The 21,779-nt window shown below is 46.8% G+C and overlaps 2 protein-coding genes across 33 annotated transcripts in view; one reads left to right on the top strand and one right to left on the bottom strand.

Moving 5' to 3' along the window:
* The window catches only part of Apbb2 (amyloid beta (A4) precursor protein-binding, family B, member 2), a 320,340-nt gene extending 302,353 nt beyond the window's left edge, over positions 1 to 17,987 (top strand). For 18 of the 23 annotated variants that reach the window (XM_030254079.1, XM_030254081.1, XM_030254078.1 and 15 more), the window contains 6 exons: positions 3,283 to 3,397; positions 4,466 to 4,553; positions 5,629 to 5,712; positions 7,519 to 7,634; positions 8,998 to 9,177; positions 14,003 to 17,987. In XM_030254079.1, the coding sequence (XP_030109939.1) occupies positions 3,283 to 3,397; positions 4,466 to 4,553; positions 5,629 to 5,712; positions 7,519 to 7,634; positions 8,998 to 9,177; positions 14,003 to 14,170 (751 nt within the window). In that variant the 3' untranslated portion in view covers positions 14,171 to 17,987. The remainder of the gene's footprint in view (positions 1 to 3,282; positions 3,398 to 4,465; positions 4,554 to 5,628; positions 5,713 to 7,518; positions 7,635 to 8,997; positions 9,178 to 14,002) is intronic. The other 5 variants (XM_030254082.1, XM_006503692.4, XM_011240693.3 and 2 more) reach the window with 3 other exon arrangements.
* Positions 16,785 to 21,779, bottom strand: part of Nsun7 (NOL1/NOP2/Sun domain family, member 7) — a 40,090-nt gene continuing 35,095 nt past the window's right edge. For 5 of the 10 annotated variants that reach the window (XM_006504101.4, XM_006504102.4, XM_030254806.1 and 2 more), the window contains one exon: positions 17,919 to 21,328. In XM_006504101.4, the coding sequence (XP_006504164.1) occupies positions 20,693 to 21,328 (636 nt within the window). In that variant the 3' untranslated portion in view covers positions 17,919 to 20,692. Of the gene's footprint in view, positions 21,329 to 21,779 lie in introns of all 10 variants that reach the window. The other 5 variants (XM_011240769.3, NM_001302833.1, NM_027602.2 and 2 more) reach the window with 5 other exon arrangements.

Below are 21,779 nucleotides of genomic sequence, written 5' to 3'. Positions count from 1 at the left end.
TGTGAGTTCGGGGTCAGCCTGGTCTACACAGTGAGTTCTAAGATGGCCAGGGCTACACAGAGAAACCCTGTCTTTTTTTAAAAGAAAAAAGGAAAGAAAAAAAAAAAGTTTCATGGTGTAGATTTTTCCACTTCCAGAAAGTTCTGGCTTGAAGATTTGGGGGTTAGGGATGTTGGCTAAGCAGAACCAGGATGAACCTGAAGCTGGTTTGCCTGCACAATATGCTACTCAGTGTTCCTTCCTGTTCCTTAGAGAGGACAGACACAGAGGAAAACTGTGCGTTTCTACAAAAGAGATGGTGTGGCAAGCAGAATTTGCATACTGACAGGATTTAAACAAGCAAGGCATTGTGGGCCAGAGGGCCAGACAGTCCTCAGGAAAATGTACTGGGTAAATTGAGCTCTGGACAGTGCAGGAAGGGCCGAGGGTCACCAAATGAGGGAAGATACCACAGCACGGAATCATGCGAACCCTCTCCTTCAGCAGAGAGAGGGGAGACCTTGAAAGAAAGAATGATGTGGGAAAGATGGCATAGTCATTCCACATCTCTTACAATCCAGACAAGGATGCTTGCACTTTGTGTGCGTGATCCCAGGGCACCTGAAGAGATTTGGCCTCAGAAGCACAGCAGCCAGACCTGGGAGTTGGAAGAACAGTTGGGAGACATTGTGTGCCTTACTGTACCAGCCATCTGGGGATGCAGGAGCTGGGGGAGGCAGCCAAGCACAGGGCTTCCCTTGAGCAGTTCCAGAAGGGAACTGTTGCTTTTTTAGGTTGTGTGTTTCCTTTATAGCGCTGAGGAGTAGGATGTGAAGGCTTTGGAACAATGTGGAGAAGGAACATGCTTGCCTCTCCAAGTCTTCCGACCCCTGCAAACGCCTTTCCCAGACCCGTCCTTCACCCAGTGCCACAGTATCTGTTCCCACCTCCGGGTAAACGCCACCATTCCCAATAGGCACTACAGACATGTGGAACAGACCTGTGTGTGCCTCAGTCCACAAACATTACAAATTCCTGTTATGGTCAGGCCGAGACTAGGCACTGGGAATATGGCAGAAAGCACCTTCACAGAGCTTCACAGACTTGCAGGATGCTCACTGGCAAGTGCAGGATATATACAGAACCTGGAGGGGGCACTGCTGAGCCCAGCCATGGCAATAGAGTAAAGACAGGGTAAACAAAGGCAGGGATAGGTCCATCCCATAATCAGCCACCAAACGCAGACACTATTACATATGCCAGAAAGATTTTGCAGAAAGGACCCTGATATAGCTGTCTCTTGTGCCTGGCAAATATAGAAGGATGCTCACAGTCATCTATAGGATGGAACACAGGGCCCCCAATGGAGGAGCTAGAGAAAGTACGCAAGGACCTGAAGGGGTCTGCAACCCTATAGGTGGAGCAACAATATGAACTAATCAGTACCCCCAGAGCTCTTGTCTCTAGCTGCATATGTATCAAAAGATGGCCTAGATGACCATCATTGGGAAGAGAGGCCCTTTGGTCTTGCAAACTTTATATGCCCCAGTACAGGGGAACGCCAGGGCCAAGAATTGGGAATGAGTGGGTAGAGGAGCAGGGCAGGGAGAGGGTATAGGGGACTTTTGGGATAGCATTTGAAATGTAAATAAAGAAAATATCTAATAAAAAATACATTTAGTTAAAAAAATTTTTTTTAATTTAAAAAAAAAAAAGAACTTGCTAGAATGCTGAGTACTGGTCGGGCTGCAATGGGACCAAGGGATTCAGGAGATGTCCAGGTGAGTTAAGCCATAATATTGGGATCAGGTACAGGACTCTGGCTGGCAGACAGGGAACGTGTGATTTCAGCATAGGAGATGCCAGCGGAGATGGCCCCTGAAGGAGCAGAAGGCACTTAGGTCAGGTGCTGAGGGCAGGTGAGGGTAGAACCTGTGAGGTAGGCAGGGATGGCCTAGCCTGGAGGCGGTGTTCAGAACCAACTCCAAGGCTTCCTCTGGCACACAGGCAAGGAGGTGGGCTTCTCTCACCAACCCCTCTAGCTTGTCACCCTTCCTTCACCCTTGTACCACACTCTGGCTAGAGCTTCTTGAGGTCAGCCATGAAAACAGCAGCACCCATTCTTATATTAAGAGAAGTAATTTCACCTGCAGGGTAGCTCACACCTTTTATCCCAGCACTTGGGTAGGTGGAAACAAGAGAACTGCTATTATTTTGTGGCCACATCACAAGACCATGTGGCAGAAACCCATGTACAGGGGCTGGGGAGGTGACTCGGCAGTCAAGAGTATGCATCCAGCTCACAACAACTGCAACTCCAACTTCAGGGAGCTCTGATGCCTCTGGCCTGGGGGGTGGGGGAAACCTGCGCACACATGTACATATAATTAAAATTAGAATATATCTTTAAATATTTTTTTAAAAACTAGAGAGGAAGACGAATAATATAAAAATAAATTCAATTGCTGTGTGTGCCATTCGTGCCTACAGCCTCAGAACTTGGAAAATTAGACAAGAAGATTGGAGCTCTAAGGGCCAGCCTGGGCTATGCAGTGAGACGTTTGACTCCCCCTCTGGAGAATCACTGTCTCCTTAAATAGCAGCAAGAAACTTAATTGTGTGGCATGGTTGTTCAGAAGCCAAGTCATGTCACAGTGGGTATCAGTAAGAACATACAGTCACCCAGCACGTGGGCCACTTGCTGGAGCAAACCATATATATAACACAAGAGGCCAACCTTGCCCCCGAGGCTGAAGTGTGGCTGTTCGGCAAAGTCACATGCCTTTGGTAGTATTCCAGCCACAGGATCTGTGTGCTCCGGTGTTCCCTCTGAGGGCCCATCAGCAATCTCAGGCAGCTGTGGGGCTGGCCCATCCTCCGTGCACAGGTACACACATGCACACATCACATCCCATTGTTACACTTCTGCTGCCGAGCTGTTTGCCATTGTATCGTTCTGCAGTTCACATCTCCCCAGTTCCATGTTCATTGTCTCACTGTCCTATCTGTGACAGCCGCTTTCTGCAGAATTCTGTGTTCACTCTGCATTGTTCCCCACCCCAAAGTTCAAGAGCCTAGGTTTAGAAGGCCCCGTCATGCCATGCAGCCACCCATCCCTAACAGCCACTGGTCTCTGCTTCTGCCGTCCATAGCTGCTGACGTTCTTGGGGTTCTGTTTTTAACCTGCATCCACAGTTCACCACTGACATATTGGCTTTGAGCTCAGTTAACGTCCACAACTAGAGAGAGCGTGTTGGTGGACGGCTCCTTTTCCTAATACCCTGGTGAATGTTCTTTGCCCAGGGACTTTGCTTACGTGGCGAGAGACAAGGACACAAGGATTCTGAAATGCCATGTGTTTCGATGTGACACACCAGCAAAAGCCATTGCCACAAGTCTCCACGAAATCTGCTCCAAGGTAAGATGGGTCAGGGCAGGGACAGCCTACTTCCCTGTTTCCTCTTACTACCTGAGCAGATAAGCCAATCGGGAGGACAGGATAGCTGCTGCCTGTGAGGTCAGACTCGGGAAACAGCAGGCAGATGGTGCTCAGCCCAAGTCATTAATGTGTAGTGGTCCTTTTAAGTCCAGGGCGCTGGTAACAGGGTTACCACTTACCTCCTTGGACGTCTGAGTCCCTCACTAATGGTGGAGTATTTGTGGTAACTTATGCTTTCTTCCTATGTATGCCAGATCACCTCGAGTTTGCATACCTAGAGAAAGGACTTCCCAGCCTTGCGATAAAAACCTTGGGCTGGGATTGAAAGTGGGTTACTTGCAGGGCAGCTGGTGACCAGGCTTTTTTCAATTCCCAAATCCACACCACCGCGTAACTCTCTGGTAGAGAACAAGAACAAAGAGTACGATGTCTGCACACAGTGGCCATTAGTGTCCCTCACGGAAGAGGGACTGCCTGGAAGACTCGGAGAATAACGATGAACGAGAATACGGCCAACATTTCTGAGCCCTCAGGATTCCTTTAATACTCATTTAAGCCATACAACTGCACTTCGACATAAATTCAGAGAAGGGAACGAGACCCAGAAGGGAAGCTTACTTATGCAAAGTCACAGCCAGTAAGGGCAGTGGTGGGATTTGAACCGGTGGAAAGAGTGTCAAAAGTCAACATGGGGCAGCAGCAGGAAAGTGTGTTACTCTCTGCTTCCTGAGCACCGGGGCCAGAAGGGCCGGGTGTCCCCGCAAGGCGCCTGCTGGGCTGTTCTCAGCAAAGGGAGAACCAGCAGATGGGAGAAGGAACTCCTAAGCACTTAAGAGAGCTGTTGCTCTAAGGAGATGCTCTGTTTCCTGGGAAGGGAGACCGGTGAAGTGGAAGGCAGTGTATAATGCAGATGGCAGGGGAAGAAGGCAGGAAGGAACACTACTTTAAACCCCAGTGGAATCAACTCCAGCACTTTCCTGGCAGGACTGGCTGGTGACATGGGGTCTGTAACCGTGAACCTAAGCTACACTTTCATTTGATGTCTAGATTATGGCTGAACGGAAGAACGCCAAAGCACTGGCCTGCAGCTCCTTACAGGAGAGGACCAATATGAGTCTCGATGTCCCTTTGCAAGGTATGTCTACAGTGGCTCTTCCTCCCCCCTCCTCCTCTTCCTCCTTCCCCTCCCCCTCCTCCTCTAGCTCCTCTTTCTCCTCCTCCTCTTCTTCCTTCTCTCCTTCTTTCCCCTCCCCCTCCCCCCCCTCTCCCCCTCCTGCTCCTTCTCTGCAGCTCTGGTGAGCCTGACAAGGCAGCAGGGTTGTGCAGCTACATTGGTGTTTCAAGAGCTGGCGAGATGGCTCCAGTTACTCTTACAGAATACCCAGTTTCCACTCTCGGCACCCACATGGCTGCTCTCCTGGAGCTCCATATGTAGGGCATCTATTGCCCTCCTCTGGCTTCCACAGTCACCGAGTGCCCATGGTACACATAGGCAAACTAGCAGATGTTTCATACATATAAAATAAAAATATGCCTTAAAATTGGGCATGGTGGCCCCCAACCTAGAATCCATTCTCTAGAATTTGGGAGATAGGAGCAGGAGCAGGAGCAGGAGCCAGCCTGGGTGCTACAAGATGAGGCCCTTTCTGGGGGGGGCGGGGAGCTTTGTGCTCCAGGCCCTCCCAGGAACAGAGTCACTTCTGTCAGTAGTGTTGAACACAAAAGGCATTTGTTTTGTGTTTCTGTTGAACAAATTAAATACTATTGTCAGCGGAGTTTTTCCTGCTTTGTTTGTTTGTTTGTTTTAACTCATGTATAGCCCCAGGGTAAGGATTCACTAGTTTAAAAATATGTAGATTCATAGCTCGATTATTTCTCACATGTCTTTGATTGTACCCTTGGTGATTAAACTTTCTTTGGGCACCAGACACGCCTAAGGAACAGGGCACAAGAAGCTGTTCCTTAGCACACCAAAGACTTAGCGTACCTGATCTTAGCCTTCCAAAAGCATTTCGCCAGGAAAGAGAGGTCGGGGAGGGTCTAGACTGACAGGACCCTCCATCTGGAGGTGAGAAACGCTGTCCTTACGGAACGTCCGGGAATAAGACATCCTGGTCTGGGTGGCCATCTGGGAGTGCAGATGCCAAGGGCGCTGCTGGTTTTCATTGTCTCCTGAGCCTCTGAGAATCACACTGCTTTGTTCCCTGTAGTAGATTTTCCAACACCAAAGACGGAGCTGGTGCAGAAGTTCCGCGTGCAGTACCTGGGCATGTTACCTGTAGACAGACCTGTCGGTAGGTAAACCTTTGCAAGCCTTCCAAGTAGGAGAGCCATTTGTTCTCCCATGAGGTCGAGGCCACTGTACCATTCCTCACCATGTCTGGATTCATGCCTCTGCGGTATCACCATCTGGACACATAATTGTCCTGATCACATGAGTAATGGAGAAAAAGCTAGCCTGATTCGACGTATGATCCCAACATACATAGCGACTCTAAGGGGACTGGTTTAACTTTCCTGTTTTCCCATCATTCCAGAAATGAGCAGCCCGGGACTGTAGAATGCTCTGCTGTTCCTCTAGCTTTGGGCCAGGCTCCTGCCTCCATCCTTACCAACTAGGGACAAGAAGGAAAAACCGATCTCTCCCTCCCCCCCCCCCCCCGTGTCTGTTCACTAGGACTCAGAAGTGGCATCTCCAGTGTTCAGGTCCCATCCCAGCGGCAGGAACCGAGTTGCTCCATTTGCTCAAGCTCACAAGGCTGGGAGCTCTAGTGTCTTCCCGACTAGAAAAGCCATGGAGAAATCAGAGCCCCGAGCTCCACTGGGGATAAAGCAAAAGGATCTCTGGGAAGCAGCCCGGCAGCAAAGGGTTAAAGGTCGTAACCTTTGACCCAGCAGTTCTGCCCCTACCCAAGAAAAGTAGAAGCATCATCCCCCTCAAAACAAAAACCTTCATAGTAGCATCGTTCATGACAGTCTGGAAAGTAAAGATGTTCCCAGTGTCATTGCCTGACTAGTGAACAAGGAAATTAACACTTTCATAGAATGGAATTTTATATGGCAAGGGAAGAAAGTTTTAAATTACTGAAACATGCCACAGCATGCATGACCCTTGAAAACATTGAGATAAATGAAATAAGTCACCCTTAAAAAAAAAAAAAAAGTCCCCTGTGGGGGACTCTTAACATGAAATGCTAAGGATGGGTATGTCTCTAGAGGTAGTACGGCGTGATAGTACGGCGTTGCTTTGAGGTTAGACTATGCGGAACATGGAGAGTGGTCCCTAAAAGTTAACAGGGCTGATGAAAATATTCTGAAGTTGATCCGGTGACTGCACTGAGTTCTTGAAAACCATTGAGTGGGACGCGTGCTTTAAAAAGAGTGAACGCCATGTGAGTTACATCCCAATAAACTTCTGGGCAGACAAGATGGCTAAGTGGGTAAAGGAGATTGCTGCCAAGCCTGCCAGCATAAGTTCAACCCTCCAACCCCAAATGGTAGAAGAAAACTCTCAAAAGTTGTCCTCTGACATACATACACATGCTATGTCATGTGCCCCCCCCCCACACACACACACACTACAATAAACAAGTTTAATCTGCTTTAAACATGTTTGTTCTATGACTAACAAAGGAGCCCATTGAACAGCATGTAGTGTGTCTGTAAAGGGACCGTCGACCTCGACCTGGCTAAATGTCAAATGTGATGCTGAAGGCACTCTGGTAGATGCTGGCTTCTGTTGACTGTTCATCCCTGGGCTTTCAAAGGCAACACCCTGAAGTGGGGGAGTCTTTGGAGCAGGTTTCAGGTTGGAGTGTCATGGTCTCGTAGACAGGACCCACTGAAACACTCACACACCCGTGCCCCGTGCCCTGCCCCCCACATATATGCACATACATACATACATACATACTCATGCACTGGATCCCTGGAGATGCTCCTAACTCTCTACTAGAAAAGCTGGCTTTCTTCTTCTGAGCAAACGAGAATAGAGTGATAAGGTGGCCCGGTACCAGGGACACCAACCTACTGAGCGACGGGACATGTAGAGACTTGACCTGTATTAGAGAGTGGATTTTCAATCATCCTTTTATCTGTAGGCATGGACACCCTGAACAGTGCCATAGAAAATCTCATGACGTCATCCAGCAAGGAGGACTGGCCTTCGGTGAACATGAACGTGGCCGACGCCACTGTGACTGTCATCAGTGAAAAGGTGGGGAGCTGGGGCAGGGACAGGCTCACCTGGGCTGCAGGGAGGTTTTGGATACAATGCCTTTTCATAAGACTCGAAAACTGAGCCAAAGCTTGACCTCTTGGGGTTTGTACTGCCACATGATTAAAGTGGCCTATGTTAAAGAAGACTCGAGGCTTTGTCTGTATCTAATTGTGCCTTCCTCGGGCCCAGGATCCTTCCATCCTGATGCCCCAATCCTGCCTTCCTCATTTGCCCCAGAGGCTGAAACTGTTCAAGGTAATGATGTAGCGCCAGCCATGGCTTACTGTGGATTTGCATTTTGTTATTAGGGCTCCGGTGTAGATTGGACCGTATGCTGTCTGGGGCTGGGGTGCAAATGTTGCTCCTGGTAGGGAACCCAGTGATTTTTAAGTTATGGAGAAGAGGCCATTGGTCATCCTGACAGGCCAACATTAGCCTCAACCCAGATTAGCCCATCGTGGTGACTGGACAAATTCACCTGCCTAACATCAGATCAGAGGCCCAGGACCAGGCTTTAAAGCCAGGCAGTCTAACTCCAGCCTACTTTATAAAGATGCATGAAGCACCGTGTCATAACCATGTCCTGGCTTCTACACCAGCAAGTCACCGCCAAAACCACTTCACTCTGTAGCAGTGGGCAGAATTCTCCCGAGCCAGCCTGAGTCCTGCGTTTCTTTCCCAAACCTCCTGACCTCTCCTACGGGAGCAGTCTGCCTATGGAATGTGTCTCATCCCTGAATATTTAACAAGTCAGGATGTTATGATTTGAAAGCCAGTATTCTGGCTCTGCTCAATAACTCACAAATTGCCGGTGGCTGTTGCAGCGGGTGTCAGCTATGAAATGAATTCCGCACGCATCTTCATCCTGCCTTGTGTGTAGAGACATGGTGGGGACGGGTGATTAGACAAATGTGTTGATTAAGCAGCATTGTGCCCTCCACGGTGTTAGATGTGAGTTGGTGCACTGTTTTGCTTGAATTAAAAAAGCCTTTGGAGAGAAACTTGAGAATCTTTCTCTCCTGGGCCCTCAAGGTTTGCCTAGACAAAGAGATCTTGAGCCACTGGGTGACCTGCATTGGACGGTTTGTAGAAGTCTGTGTGACAGCGAGCCCATAGTGAAGGGGATGTGGGATATGCTAGATGGACACACATCCCCTTCCCCAACAGCAGTGTCACTCACAATGAGACCAGATACCAGGAGACACCAATGCCCGTGGTGGCTTCTCTGGCCACTTAAGCCACGATTCACCTTTCTGCTAAGATGCAGGTCCTACCAGGCTGGGCTCTGTGAGGTGTCTGAGGTGTGAAGTGTTTGCTGTCAGCTGTCTGGCTTCCCAGTGCTGAACAATGTCTCTCACAGAATGAAGAGGAGGTCTTGGTGGAGTGTCGAGTGCGGTTCCTGTCCTTCATGGGTGTCGGGAAGGATGTCCACACATTCGCCTTCATCATGGACACTGGGAACCAGCGCTTTGAGTGCCATGTGTTCTGGTGTGAGCCTAACGCAGCCAATGTGTCAGAAGCTGTCCAGGCTGCCTGCATGGTGAGTGGTCCCATCCTGTATGTCCAAACCCACCCTACCCTGCCTGTTCCACATGCTGTAAATTAGAGCAGAAACCCTCATTTAGGAGGATAAAGTATAACTCCTAAAGCCTTTTATAGCACTTTATGCACTATATAGACTTTATAGCACTCTAATTTCTGTGGGCAGAACTCCTAATGACCAGCAGAATGCATCTCAGGAGGCAGGGTCCTGTAAAAAACCAGTAAGATTTAAGGGTCACCAATTCTAGACTTCGAATTAATTTTAGTATGTGACCAAGAAATGCTGGTCATGTGTGAGTTATCAAAGCCTACCTTCAACTCAGGATTTAAAAAATAATAATTTAACAAGTTGATTTTCATTTCCTGTGGTTGTTTTCAGCACGTCGATATTATTTTCTATTCAATTTATTATTTACCCCTTACTTTTTACAGCAACACTATCCAGTAGTTGGTTTTGCTTTATTTGTGACGTAAGAGATTAGACATAACATCAGTAGGAGGCAGATGGGGTCAGCCCCATACTGCTGGGCTAGGGTGCTTCACAGTGAATCCGATTAAGACAAAAACATCTCGTCATTGAGCCAATGTGCTCTGGGGACCTTTCATGGCACACACTGAAAAACTGAATGGTCAGAACAAAGGCAGGCACCAGAGCCTGAGCCCAGTGTACCATCTTGTGACAGCGATGTGGGTCCGTGGGACTGGTAGGAGAAACAGGACCCCTATCGTGAAAGACTACTGAAGTTTGACTCTCTTCAGAAAAGACTATGAAGTAGGAATTGGCAGTGTCTTGCTTTGGAGCTTTTGGGGTTCGGGTTTGGTATTTTGAGATAAAGTCTCACAGTAGCCAGGCTGGCCTAGAACTCACTGTGTAGCCTAGACTGGCTTCCAACTCAGCAGTCCGATGCCTCAGCCTTCCAAGCGATGGGACGATAAGTAAGTGCCACCCGTGTTTGGGTTTTAAAATAGTAGGCCATTGAGAGGGATGAGCATCCATCTTTCTGATGATCTTTCCTAGTAAGGGTGGGTTTAAATAGTAGCTTGAGGTGTAGTGACCAATCCAAGGGCCCATCAGCCAGTGTAGACTGAAGAGACAAGAAGGGTCATGAGCAGGAGGCAGTTATCTGATGGAGCACTGGGTGACATGGGGGTGGCAGAGTTCCCTCTGCTGTGCCTGTGGGCTGCACAGACCCTAGAGAGCCCAAGTGTGACCCCTGAATCAGGGAGCTCAGATTCAGTAGGAGAGACTCGAAATCCAAAAAATCCCACAGGAGTGTAGAAGGAGGAGGCTACGCTGGACTGAGAAGGGATTAGACTGAGAGGGAAGCGCTCTGAAAAGAGGGAAGTGCTAAGAAAGTCTGTCAAGGGTTGTCTAAGGGACGACACTGGCTGGTCTGTGAGCCTGGTTATTTTAGGATGGGGACAATCTGCGCACTTTCTTGTGCTAAGGGAATCCACATATATCATGTGCCCCATCGTGACATTTGTGTGAATGACAGACCACACGTAACACACACAGTGTGGTCCCATGAGGCCATAGTGGCGTTGAAAATTACCTATTACCTACAGTGTGTGTGTGTGTGTGTGGTGGGGGTTATTTGTGTTTTTTTAAGTTTTTGCAATTTTCCAGTCCTTTCTGTAAAGGTTTGCACCACCCTGGCAGACCCCTCACCACAGAGCCTTCCCTCCTCTCTCCTCCACTGGCACCACTGGCGGCCTTCGCGGTGCCCCCTGCTTGGCTCTCACCTCCTGCTCCTCTCAATGTTTTCTCAGTGTCTTGCAAGGCTGTGTCTGGGCTCATTTCTCCCTGTATAATTCAAGGAATCATAACACCAAAGCCAGGCGCTGCGCCACCACCAGATTCTGAATCCAGATACAGAAGTGACATCTGGTGTGGTTCTGTACGTTTTGTACATCCTGGCTGCTTTTCCTAAATTCCTGGCTTAGTTACCGTTGCCTTCCCAGGGGGAGGACATGGACGGCCATTTGTTGCCTCTGAAGTAGACAGTTGGTCAGGTGTTTAGAGGCATTCATCGAGGCACCAGTTCTCCAGCAGCCAAGGAAGAAAGGGGGCATTCGTGTGTTAGTACAAAAGGTCAGAATGGTTATTTGTAAAATGTTTGTGTGGGGGTGGGATGGGTGGAGGGAGGGCAGAGATAAACAAATAGGGGAGAGCAGATTGGCTTATGGGTGCCCATTAAGGCCAGTGAGATGGCTCAGCAGGTAAAGGCGCTTGCCACCAAGCCTAGCAATGACCCAAATTTGAGCTCTGAGCCCATATTAGAAAAGACTCAAGTCCCACAAATTGTCCTCTGACTTCTATATGTGTTCTGTGGCACAAGCTACACACATACACACACGTACACACATACTTCATACTCACACACACATACAGACATATACACACACTCCATACTCACACACACATGTACACACATGTACGGACACACATAAACACACTCACACGTACACACACTTTTTTTTTCATCCCTAAGACATCATTGACCTGAGGGGGAAGAGAGGGAGAGAAGAGAGACCTGGAATTCACACCCCATCTGTTTCCCACACCCTGGTTCATGGCTGTGGATCTGGGAGCCTATGCCTGGGTGTCAAGGAGCAGGCCTGAGGGGAGAGAAGCAGGGAGCACAGGCGCTGGGGTGAGCCAGGGAACCAGGTGGAGACCGTTAGGTGGGAGGAAGGGCTACAGGAGATAAACAAGTGCTGTTTCAATCAAGCAAAAACCTAGATATTTTACAGAATTGAAATGGAGCATAACAGATGGTTTGGGCCTAAAATGAATGGCTTTCACTCGTAATTATACATTTTAAATGCTAATGACAGTTAGCTAATTAGTTTTACCAGCGGCTACAGTTTTGTTTTTCCAAACTCCCGGACTCATTTTTCTGCTTGGAAACATTTTTAAAAAAAAAAAATTAATAAAAAAATGTTATTAATGCAACCAGCTGGAGTGGCTCCAGCAGTGTGGTACCAGGCACTTGGGTACAATCCAGGCCCCCCCACACTCTGAATCCAGCTCTCCCAGTGCAGCCCCTTCTTCATGCAGATTCATGCCGCTCTCTGTCCTGAGCACTCACTCATACATGGATTCCTGGTATCCGAGATACGGCAGTGATACACGCTTGCTTTTAAGGCATAATTTGCAGCTGTGTTGTATAGGCCTCGTGAAGACACTTTAGTAAAATTTAAAATCAGAGGGGGATTCTTTATGAATTTCATCAGTTACGTGTAATTTTGATTCACTCCATACATTCCCACAAAGCCACTGTTTGAGATTTCAAGTCCAGGGTTCAATATCGTCGCCAAACCTGCGTGGTGATAAATTCATGGTCTCAAAGTGTGTGGTTGGTGACACAGACTTAGCGAGACCCCTTGCGAGTGTCAGACCTGTGAGAAGCCATCCTTCCGGATTGAGTCGAAGGAACCAGTTATCTGGCCTGACGATCTGAGAGGACGTGGAAACCTCACGCCCATCTCTCGCGGGCTGTGTCACGCGTTTGAGAGAGAAGCGGCTGTAACCCTGCTAAGGAGCCTGTTGACGTTGAACTTGACTTTTGAGAATCATCTGTGGGTCGGATCATAGTGCGCCAGAGAGATGGCATGGCAGCTCCTCCTTCTCATCCAACTTTGAAGGGACTACTTAACTTTCAGCTAGTACAAAAGCAAGTGGGCTACTTATTTTTTAGTATATTTTTATATATTTTAATGTATATTGAATATTTGTGTGTGTGTATGTGTGTGTGTGTGTGTGTGTGTGTGTGTGTGTGTGTGTACACGGTGTATGAGAGGGAGTACTCACCACATGTGAAGGTCAATGAGCAGCACTGGGAAGTCCTTTCTCTCTGCCAAGGGTTCCTGGGGTCAAACTTGAGTTGATAGGTGTCAACTCCAAGTGCCCTTACCTGCTGAGCCAACTCACCAGGCCTGTGTTATTGCATTTCTGAAAGCTAGCTGTACCCATGCTTCCCAATGCTAATGAAGATGTTTTTAAAACTCTATTAGGGTTCATACATGACCATAAAATACATACTGAAATCTCAGTACATTTTCTACTAAAGTAGGAAACAGGGACAAATGTGTGTTGCCAGGCCTATCTTAGGCTTTCTATAGGTTTGCGCTATAATTCTCAACTACTTTGTAATCAAATAAACGGAAGGTTGGAGAAACCTAAGGACCGGGTACCTGGGGCTCACAAGGGGTAGAGCTGGAGTGCGCATGCACCCTCTCCCGTGCCACGGCACGAGCACACACCTGCATGTACTTGTGTGGTGAAAACTTCAGTCAACACTCCTTCTCATATGGTTAGCTGCTGATTGTGAGCCATGGGTGGGAAGAAAGGGTGGGAAGAGCAAATGATCTCACACTGAGAAGGAAATGAATCTGCACTGTAGATGTAGAGCATTTGCCTTGCACAGACAGCGACCAGGATCTGTCTTCCCACACACAGTAGTCATGGTAGCAATATTGGTGTGGGTGGAGGTGGGGCTGTCATGGTAGCAGCAGTGGAGATGAAAGTGATAGCAGTAGTAATGGCAGTGCTTTTGGTACTGGTGGTGGTGGTACTAAGTGGTGGTGGTACTAAGTGGTGGTGGTGCTGTTGGTACTGGTGGTGATGGTGGTGGTGATGGTGGCGGAGGTGGTGGTGGTGGTAGCAGTAATTGTACTGGTAGTGGTGATGATGAGATATATTTATATTCAGTAGCCAGGCCATTCACTTTTGAGAGTCGACATATTGTTAGTAAGTCACAAGCACAATAACCAAGAAGACAAATCACCTAACATGCCCCTTACCTCTTTCCCTCCAGTTGCGGTATCAGAAGTGCTTGGTTGCCAGGCCACCTTCGCAGAAAGTCCGGCCCCCGCCCCCGCCAGCAGATTCAGTGACCCGAAGAGTCACGACCAATGTGAAACGAGGGGTCTTATCCCTCATTGACACTTTGAAACAGAAGCGGCCGGTCACAGAGACTCCCTAGCAGCCCAGGTCTGGAGGAGTCTGACACCATTACCTGAGGATCAAGTAGCTACACTAAAGAAGCCGATACCTGGCCTTCCACTCAGTTGCCGATGCTTTGTCTCCAGAGATTTTATCTTTAACCAGACAGTGTTAGACAAGCATGTGACCTCGTCTTGCCGCCACCATGTGATATAAAGAGGAGCATGATTTTTTCTTTCCTGTAAGTTACATCATGAGCAGCAGAAGGTCGTCTTCTTGTAAATATTGTGAACAGGACTTCCGAGCACACACACAGAAGAATGCGGCCACACCCTTCCTAGCCAACTAACACTGCATCCTTGGACGAACGGTGCCCAAGTTCATTTTGCTGTCCTCTTGACTGGATCTGTCACAAGCCAACTTGGGGTCCCTCAGCACTTTGCCCTGATTTCGGATCCTGAGTAACAGATACCACTGAATTGCTGTAACAATGGGGTGACACCTTTGGGTTTTAGTTTTTCATAACACTGAGCCTGTTGGTTGACAAAACTTGGCTGTTGGCGTCGGTACAGACACCAGCCACCGAGCTCTCTGACACATGGACACTGGTTCACATCTACAGCTATTTGAGGTGCCGGGCAAAGGAGAACTTTAAAATTGATAGAAAACTAAATTTGAGGAATTAAAATCAAGCAAAAAAAAAAAAAAAAGGCCTTTCTTTTCAGATGGTTTTCAGACTGGTTATTTTAAAAAAGAGATTTACAGAGTCATGACGCATTTGGGATGGAACGTATTTCAAACTTCTGCCTTACACTGTACAATGCAGCTAGAGAATTAAAGTGTACTATGGCCATTCTCTACCCACACCTGGAAAATGAAATATTCCTACCGTTTCCATCCTTAGTTTGATACCGAGCTAATATGCAATTTAGAATCGAGGAAATGTCATTTATATCTGTCACACGCCATTATTTTCGATCTCCACCGTAATTCTTGTTAGCTCTCACCCCGGAGGTAAATGCACTCCTGGGATTCCGCCACTGCCCCAGCCTCTCTCTGCTCTTTGTCCAGGAAGCTGTCTGTCCATCATCTGTTGTCCATGGCAACAAATCTTAAGTTGTAATTTCCCTGAATTTATGTGTTTAATGTTAGAAGTTTGTTAAGACTTGACTAGATGTGTTTTTAAACATCTATTTTTTTCCATTTTATTTTCAAGATTTAATTTTTTTCCTATCAGCAAAAATAATGGATTTCCTTATAGTGACTCCCACATATCATGTTCCTGCCTCTCTTTTATGTAGCTAAGGAACCTAAACCATAAACATATACAAATGTAGACTCTTGTTTACATTGTTATTTTAAAAGGCCCATCTTATTAGTATTTACTGTTAATGTCAAAACTAATATCGTTATAAAATAGTGGGGCTTTTTCCCTTGCTCTGTACCTGTCAGAACGGTCTGCAGTTTTATCACATTGGAGCCTTACATGGTAGGAAAGGCGCTGACCTCGCTGAGGAAATCAGAATACAGAGCACCACAAGCTAACGAAGTGACTTAGGAAGCCACCAAAGTTCATGAGAGCCAGGATCACGACCCACATCTCAAAACTTTTACCGCGTATGCCTCCTCCGTGCAATCAGGAGGACCCTTCACAAAGGACTCTGGGGCCACACAGTGAACAGGAATACTGTCAGGCAATCTCAGAACTCCCCAGTGAGTTAAGGAAAATGGCCACTTACCGTAAGCCCGTTGTCCTTTCTCAGTCCAGGACTGTGTTCCTTAAATATGTCATAGAGGAAGAATGTCTGTCCTCAGCAGCCTGGTCCCGTCTCAGACTTTCCAGAGATTAAGTTGCCTGTGGTAGGAACACTCCCGGCTGTGGCACTTAACCACCGCAGAACGTGATGGAGCGACTGAGTGGGATGCAGAGAAGCTGGAATTTTTCGCTGGCATCCTAACTTTACAGTAAAAGTGATGTCGCTTGAGAGAAGGTGGTACCCTCGGTGCCGGCTTGCACACTAGCTGAAGTAACGGGTGCCAGCTGAGACATTTCTGCAGACCGAAAACCTTATTGTGCCCAGAGAAAAACTGTTTAGAATCCCGTTATCACGGTCTCTAATTTTGATCTCTGCAGCGGAATGTTTTAGGGCACTTGGCTTCAAAACTGAAGAAATCCGCATTTCGATAGGCAGTCTCTACCCAAACCCTTTTCATTTTTTAAGGCATATGTGTTTGTTTGTTTGTTTGTTTGTTTGTTTTCAGGATCAAGAAGTCTGAGCTAGCTTTAAGCAGCAAACTGATTTATATATGCAATTTTAGGATGCAGTAAGATGGAGGATAGCCTTCTTATGTGTGAGACGCTTTTACTGCACATGTTCTGTTCGGAGAATAGCTTTGCGTACTAAGTGCAGGTTGATTTTTTTTTTTTTTTGGTAAAATGAATTATGTTAAACAATATGTTCAGACACTTTCTGCCATGGCCAAAAAGTATGTATGGAAGTCTGTTTGTATTTGTCTGTGAGAGGATGCTGATGTTTTACCTGAGGTCTCTGTGATACTTTCGTTACCTATGCATTCTTTATATCCGTGGTTCGGTAAACAGGCAGCCATGTTCACGATGCCTTGTGTGTCTTATCTTTTTTTTTTTTTTTTAATTAACCTGTTAAATACAGCTTGAAATATTTTTATTTTATTTATTCTATTTTTACTGAAATATACTGCATTATTGTGTTGCTGTATTATCTTTACTGGGTATGATGTCCTTGTATCCAGGTCTTAAAGTAACTCAGTGAACTATATCCATCGCCTGAAAGGTGGTTTGGTGATGGTTTGCAGTCACATTTCTGTTGGAATATGTAGAAGGTAAAATGCTTAAAGTTCCTCTTATTTTTTGAAAGCAGATAGATAGATGCACCCTTACCACCTTATCTGCGTGCCCCTTGGAAGCATCTAGGGGGCAGCCGACATGCCGTCTGGCGAAGACCTCTACTTTGTAGACTAAGGCACTGTGCGGTGCTTCGTTTTTATATCTTCACAACACGTGTGATTTCATCAAAAATATACACAGAGCCACATGCCCTTCGTCTCTGCCTGGACTCAAGGCCACCCATAGCTAACTAGAGCCACTGTTTTGTTTATTTGTCTGTCTGTCTTACTGCACGAAGGGACATTAGGCCCACTTCCATTAAAGCAAATTCTTGGTGATACAACTGTTGGCACTGCTAATTTTTTTTCTTTTTTTTTTTAATCCACATTAGGTGTTTAAGAAGGACACATAACAAACTACTCAAAACTGGGCCTCTTAACTTGCAGCCCCCAAAACTCCCCTGAGTGTGTGGCACATTCGCTTTATGAACATTGCAACACAAGACTCCAGAAACCACGTCTCCCTGACATCAGCACAGTTTAATGAAACCAAAAGCTCTCTAGTTGGCCCAGTTTAACCTAACATCTGATGTGTTTACAGCCAGTTAAAAAAAAAAAGTAATTGGACCTGTTTCAGCATGCTGGCAGTGTGGCCCAGTGGCACGGCTCTTGTACAACATGCAGGGATCTGTGTTTAGTCCCTGAAAAGTGTCAGGGGAAAGGTTGGCACTGCAAGGCGGTGAAGACATCGCCAGGCAGCCACATCGGCCACTTCCTCCTGGAAAGACATCTTGTTTCTTTGTGTTGCCATTTGCTGTTGACTGTGTTTACACATTTTCATGTAAAATGTCCTGGGAATAAATGTAACTGCATAAAATCTTTGACTCCTTGATCTGACAGCATATATAAGAAACAAATACAAATTTAATGTCTCTGCAGTAATTTTATTTTCTGTATTATTCTTACTTCAAATTAAACCTTTAAAAAAATCACCTTAGTAATGGGAGGTTCTGCTTTCGTTAGTGTTTGTGTCTTCCCACCTATTAAGAACTTGGAAGTGGTTCCTTGAACGTTTTTAGTCAGTACAGTGAAGTGGCATTCTGAACACACAATCGCATCTTGTCAGCAGCTGGAATTTTTTTGTTAAGCAGTCTTTTAAGATTAAGGCATTTCAGCATGCACACACACACACACACACACACACACACACACACACACACACACACACACAGAGTCAGCCTTTCATTCTTCTAAGATTGAGGAACAGAGACGGGGAGCCATTAACTCCAAAATGAAAGGTGATAACTCTGTCATTTGGGCTCTTTTAACTCCCTGACATGTAGGAGACAAATAAAAGTGAGTACCCAAGTTTTGTTCATTCGCTGTGTTGTGTTGTCTGGTCTTTGAGATAGATCTCACTCTGTAACCCAGACTGGCCTTGAACTCATGGCAATCCTCCTGGCCCAGCCTCCTGAGTACTGGGATTATAGATGTATTCCCCCACACCCCATCTTCTCTTATGCTATTAAAGACACTCTCGATGGACAACATTTCACCCTGCTTTCAGGGGGTTTACACTGGTAAACAGTTTCAGGTAAAAAATAGGAACTTGTTTGGGGCAAGGCTCTGGGCTCAACCCCCAGCACCACAAAGTAAATAAATAAAGATATGAATCGTTACGGCGGTATTTGAATACTATAGTAGTTTGATTCTTTTTTATTTTGCCAACACTTTTAAGAAGCTCAAGCAGGTAAAATGCCAGTTAAAAGACAGTGTGCTCAGCCGTCTTCACTAGAGTTCTCTTAGGTTGCTTTTATCCTGTTTCTCTTCTTACTTTATCAGGAAATTATTGATCCTGTCCTCCCTAGAAGAGTCCTAAAGAAGAGCAGAATCTCTATGAATGGGCAAAGAGAAGACGAATTTAGTGCCGAGATACATATTAGGAGACGCCCAAGGGTCACGTGGCAGGAAACACATGCCACTAGAGGTTAGAAAATACCCTGAACTTCTATGGAGCCACGAGAGTGAGCCCAGAAAATCGACGTGAGAGGGAAGGTTTTTTCAGCCTGAGCTCTCATTCCTGGGATGAAATGGCAGGTTGGGCTGCAGCCTAAAACACATCATCCAAAGAGATGCGTAGTTGATGTCTTGGTAAGATGTCTAAGCACTGGGAGCAGTGCAGGCTTGTGGTTTATAGAGCTAGGGATGGGAAATAGCAGCTAGAACCTGCTCAGCGGGGGTCTAGACAGGGTCCACTGTGCAGCTCAGCCTAGACTGCAACTGGGAACCCATCTGCCCGTTCCCCACTTTCTATACTTGTAAAGAATCAACTAGCAAAAACTCTCCAGAATATACATGTAAGCCTCTTGAAGTACAAAACTCGTTTTCTTCACTCAGCTTTTAATGAAAAATATAAATCTTTACCTAAAATAAAACTGTACTATGAAAAGCAACCCCCCCTCCCCAATCCTCTGTCCTTCCCACCTCAAGTGAGACCAAAAAAAAGACCACTGGAGCTCAGACACACCCCAGTCTCCTGGAGCCCTGCTACCTGAACCGAGCGTTTAGAACGCCCAGTTCTATGCAGTTGCATTCTGAAAATAAAGCTTTACATTCAAACTCTGTATGTGTCTGAACTTAAAAAAAAAAAAGAATTGTAATCATAACTTTATTTAACGTCAAACAATTTCTGTTGCCATGATAAAAAAAAAATTAAGACCCAGAAATGATAATCATGTCAGTATTACTAGGCAATGGTTACTATAGCTAAGAGTGGTGACATTTAATGTAATTAACATAGTGCTGCAATCTATTCTAACTGTGCATCAGAAATGAGTTCCCCAAGGTTCCGTCCCCGTGTGCCCTTGAAATGACGTCTACGTTTGGCTGTGCCACCTGATCTTCGTGTAGAATCAGAAACCTCTGAGTTTCTGCTTCTGTTCGACAGTTGAGACCTATTTCTCAGAGTAAGAATCCCTAGGTGGAATCTTGCTTGCTGTCCTCTTTCCAACAATGTTTGGCCTAAACAGAAGGGAGGGATTATCATGCTTAGTCTACTCGGGATCCAGGAGTCTCTCCAGAAACAGTTTCTGAATGAACATCTGGACTGTGCACATCTGACACTTGGGATTTCCTGGGCTTCCTACCGTACTCAAAGCTCAGGCCACTAGAGAACCTCCTGGCATGTCCTCTCTCAGGAGCAGTAGGATGCTTAAGGAAAAAGCTGGCCTCAGTTGGCTTTGGAGAGGTTTCAGCTACAGTAACTGCCTAGCTAAGGAGTGCCCGCAGGTTCCTGGCTAGAGCTGGAGCAGGCTGGAAAGAACAGCATCCTTTGTGTCTCGGGACTTTCTACCAAGCCCCTCGGTCAGGTCTGCAAATCAACCTACTGGAAGGGGTCCTGGCTTCCCTTCAGGTAAGACAGCCATGCTCCGCCCATACTTGAAACCTCCCAAGAGTGAGACAAGGTCTAACAGCTGGTCCAGTCTGCAACTGGACTTCCTAGAACAGGTTAATAGCACAGCACTGCTGAAAGCTTGGCTTAGCTCGGCCCCTCCAGGGTTACTCCTCACCTGTCTTTCATTCTCTCTGGAGGTTACATTGCACTAGAGGACACTAAGCAACCGCAAGCACCAGCACCTTGTGTAACCGTATCTAAAACTGGACAAAGCCCAGCCACCCTGTCACAAGGGCCACACAGTCAGAGCCATGGTCTAGGGTGCCTGACGTGGGAGGAAGTTGTGCTCTCCTTAACCTTCTCCTTTCTTCTGGATGTTGAGGATGTAAGATAGCGGGGCACACCAACCTTTGATCCAATGAAGCGGTAATAAAAATGGGTGGCTGGCATCTGAACCCTGGGCCCCTGGGAACTCAATGGGAATATCACTGGCGGCAGAACGATTTCAATTGGTTTCAAAGGAATCACTTTGCCTTCTGGCCGCGCTCTCACAAAGTTCGTTGGCCTTTCTACCGGCCTGGAAAAATTCCTCACCAGTGGGGTCGATAAAGGCTTGCTGGGCTTTCTGACTTGGGAGGAAGTGCCGGCTTGAGACACAGTCTTTGCTGGGGCGGACATTTTTGTTGAAGTACTTATCTTGCTTTCTCGGTGCAAGAGCTCGGAGATTTTCATTTGGACGTTGCTGGTGTCGTTACCATCCACTGCCAAATGGTCGCGAAGTGGGTCCCCATGGTGAGGAGCCCTGGATGGCAGTGCTTTCGATTTTTTCCTCTTCTTGTCCCTTTTGAGCGTCTTCCCAACCTCAACCCCTTCCAGTAGACCTTTGGCTGCTGCCCTGGCCAGAACGTCTTTCACTGACACTGTCTCAGATGGGTCCCGCTGCAAGGGAAGCGGGCGGCTGTTAGTGTGGGAGGGGTCACCATCGCTGTGCACATTTTAAATATTTATCAGTTATTTAGTGAAAAAATAAAACATATTAAAGTAAATGATTTTTAGGCCCTAGCTCCTAACATGACTCAGAAGCCCCAGAAAATAACTTTTTCTTAGTTCCCCATTTACAGACCGCGTAAGAATCCTGTTGCTTATCTCTTCCAGGTTAGGGAAGGACACCAGACACTAGGCAGACTTCTGGGAGGGGTGGGAGTGGAGGGCACAAGGAGGAACACTGGGGGAATCATGAAGAGCAGAGACTGTGTGCCACACAGCGATAATCCTGTTCTTGCCCTTTGGCTACTTGTGAAATACAATCAAGCCCCTGCCAAATGGTCTTGAGTTGGGTTCCCATGATGGGAGTTGGTTGTTTTTCAATTCCAAAGTAGGTCATAGATTA

Source organism: Mus musculus, chromosome 5, assembly GCF_000001635.26.
Source record: "Mus musculus strain C57BL/6J chromosome 5, GRCm38.p6 C57BL/6J".
NCBI classification, from domain to species: domain Eukaryota; kingdom Metazoa; phylum Chordata; class Mammalia; order Rodentia; family Muridae; genus Mus; species Mus musculus.
The sequence above is the reverse complement of the archived record's forward strand: the minus strand, read 5'-3'. Positions and strand labels throughout refer to the sequence as shown.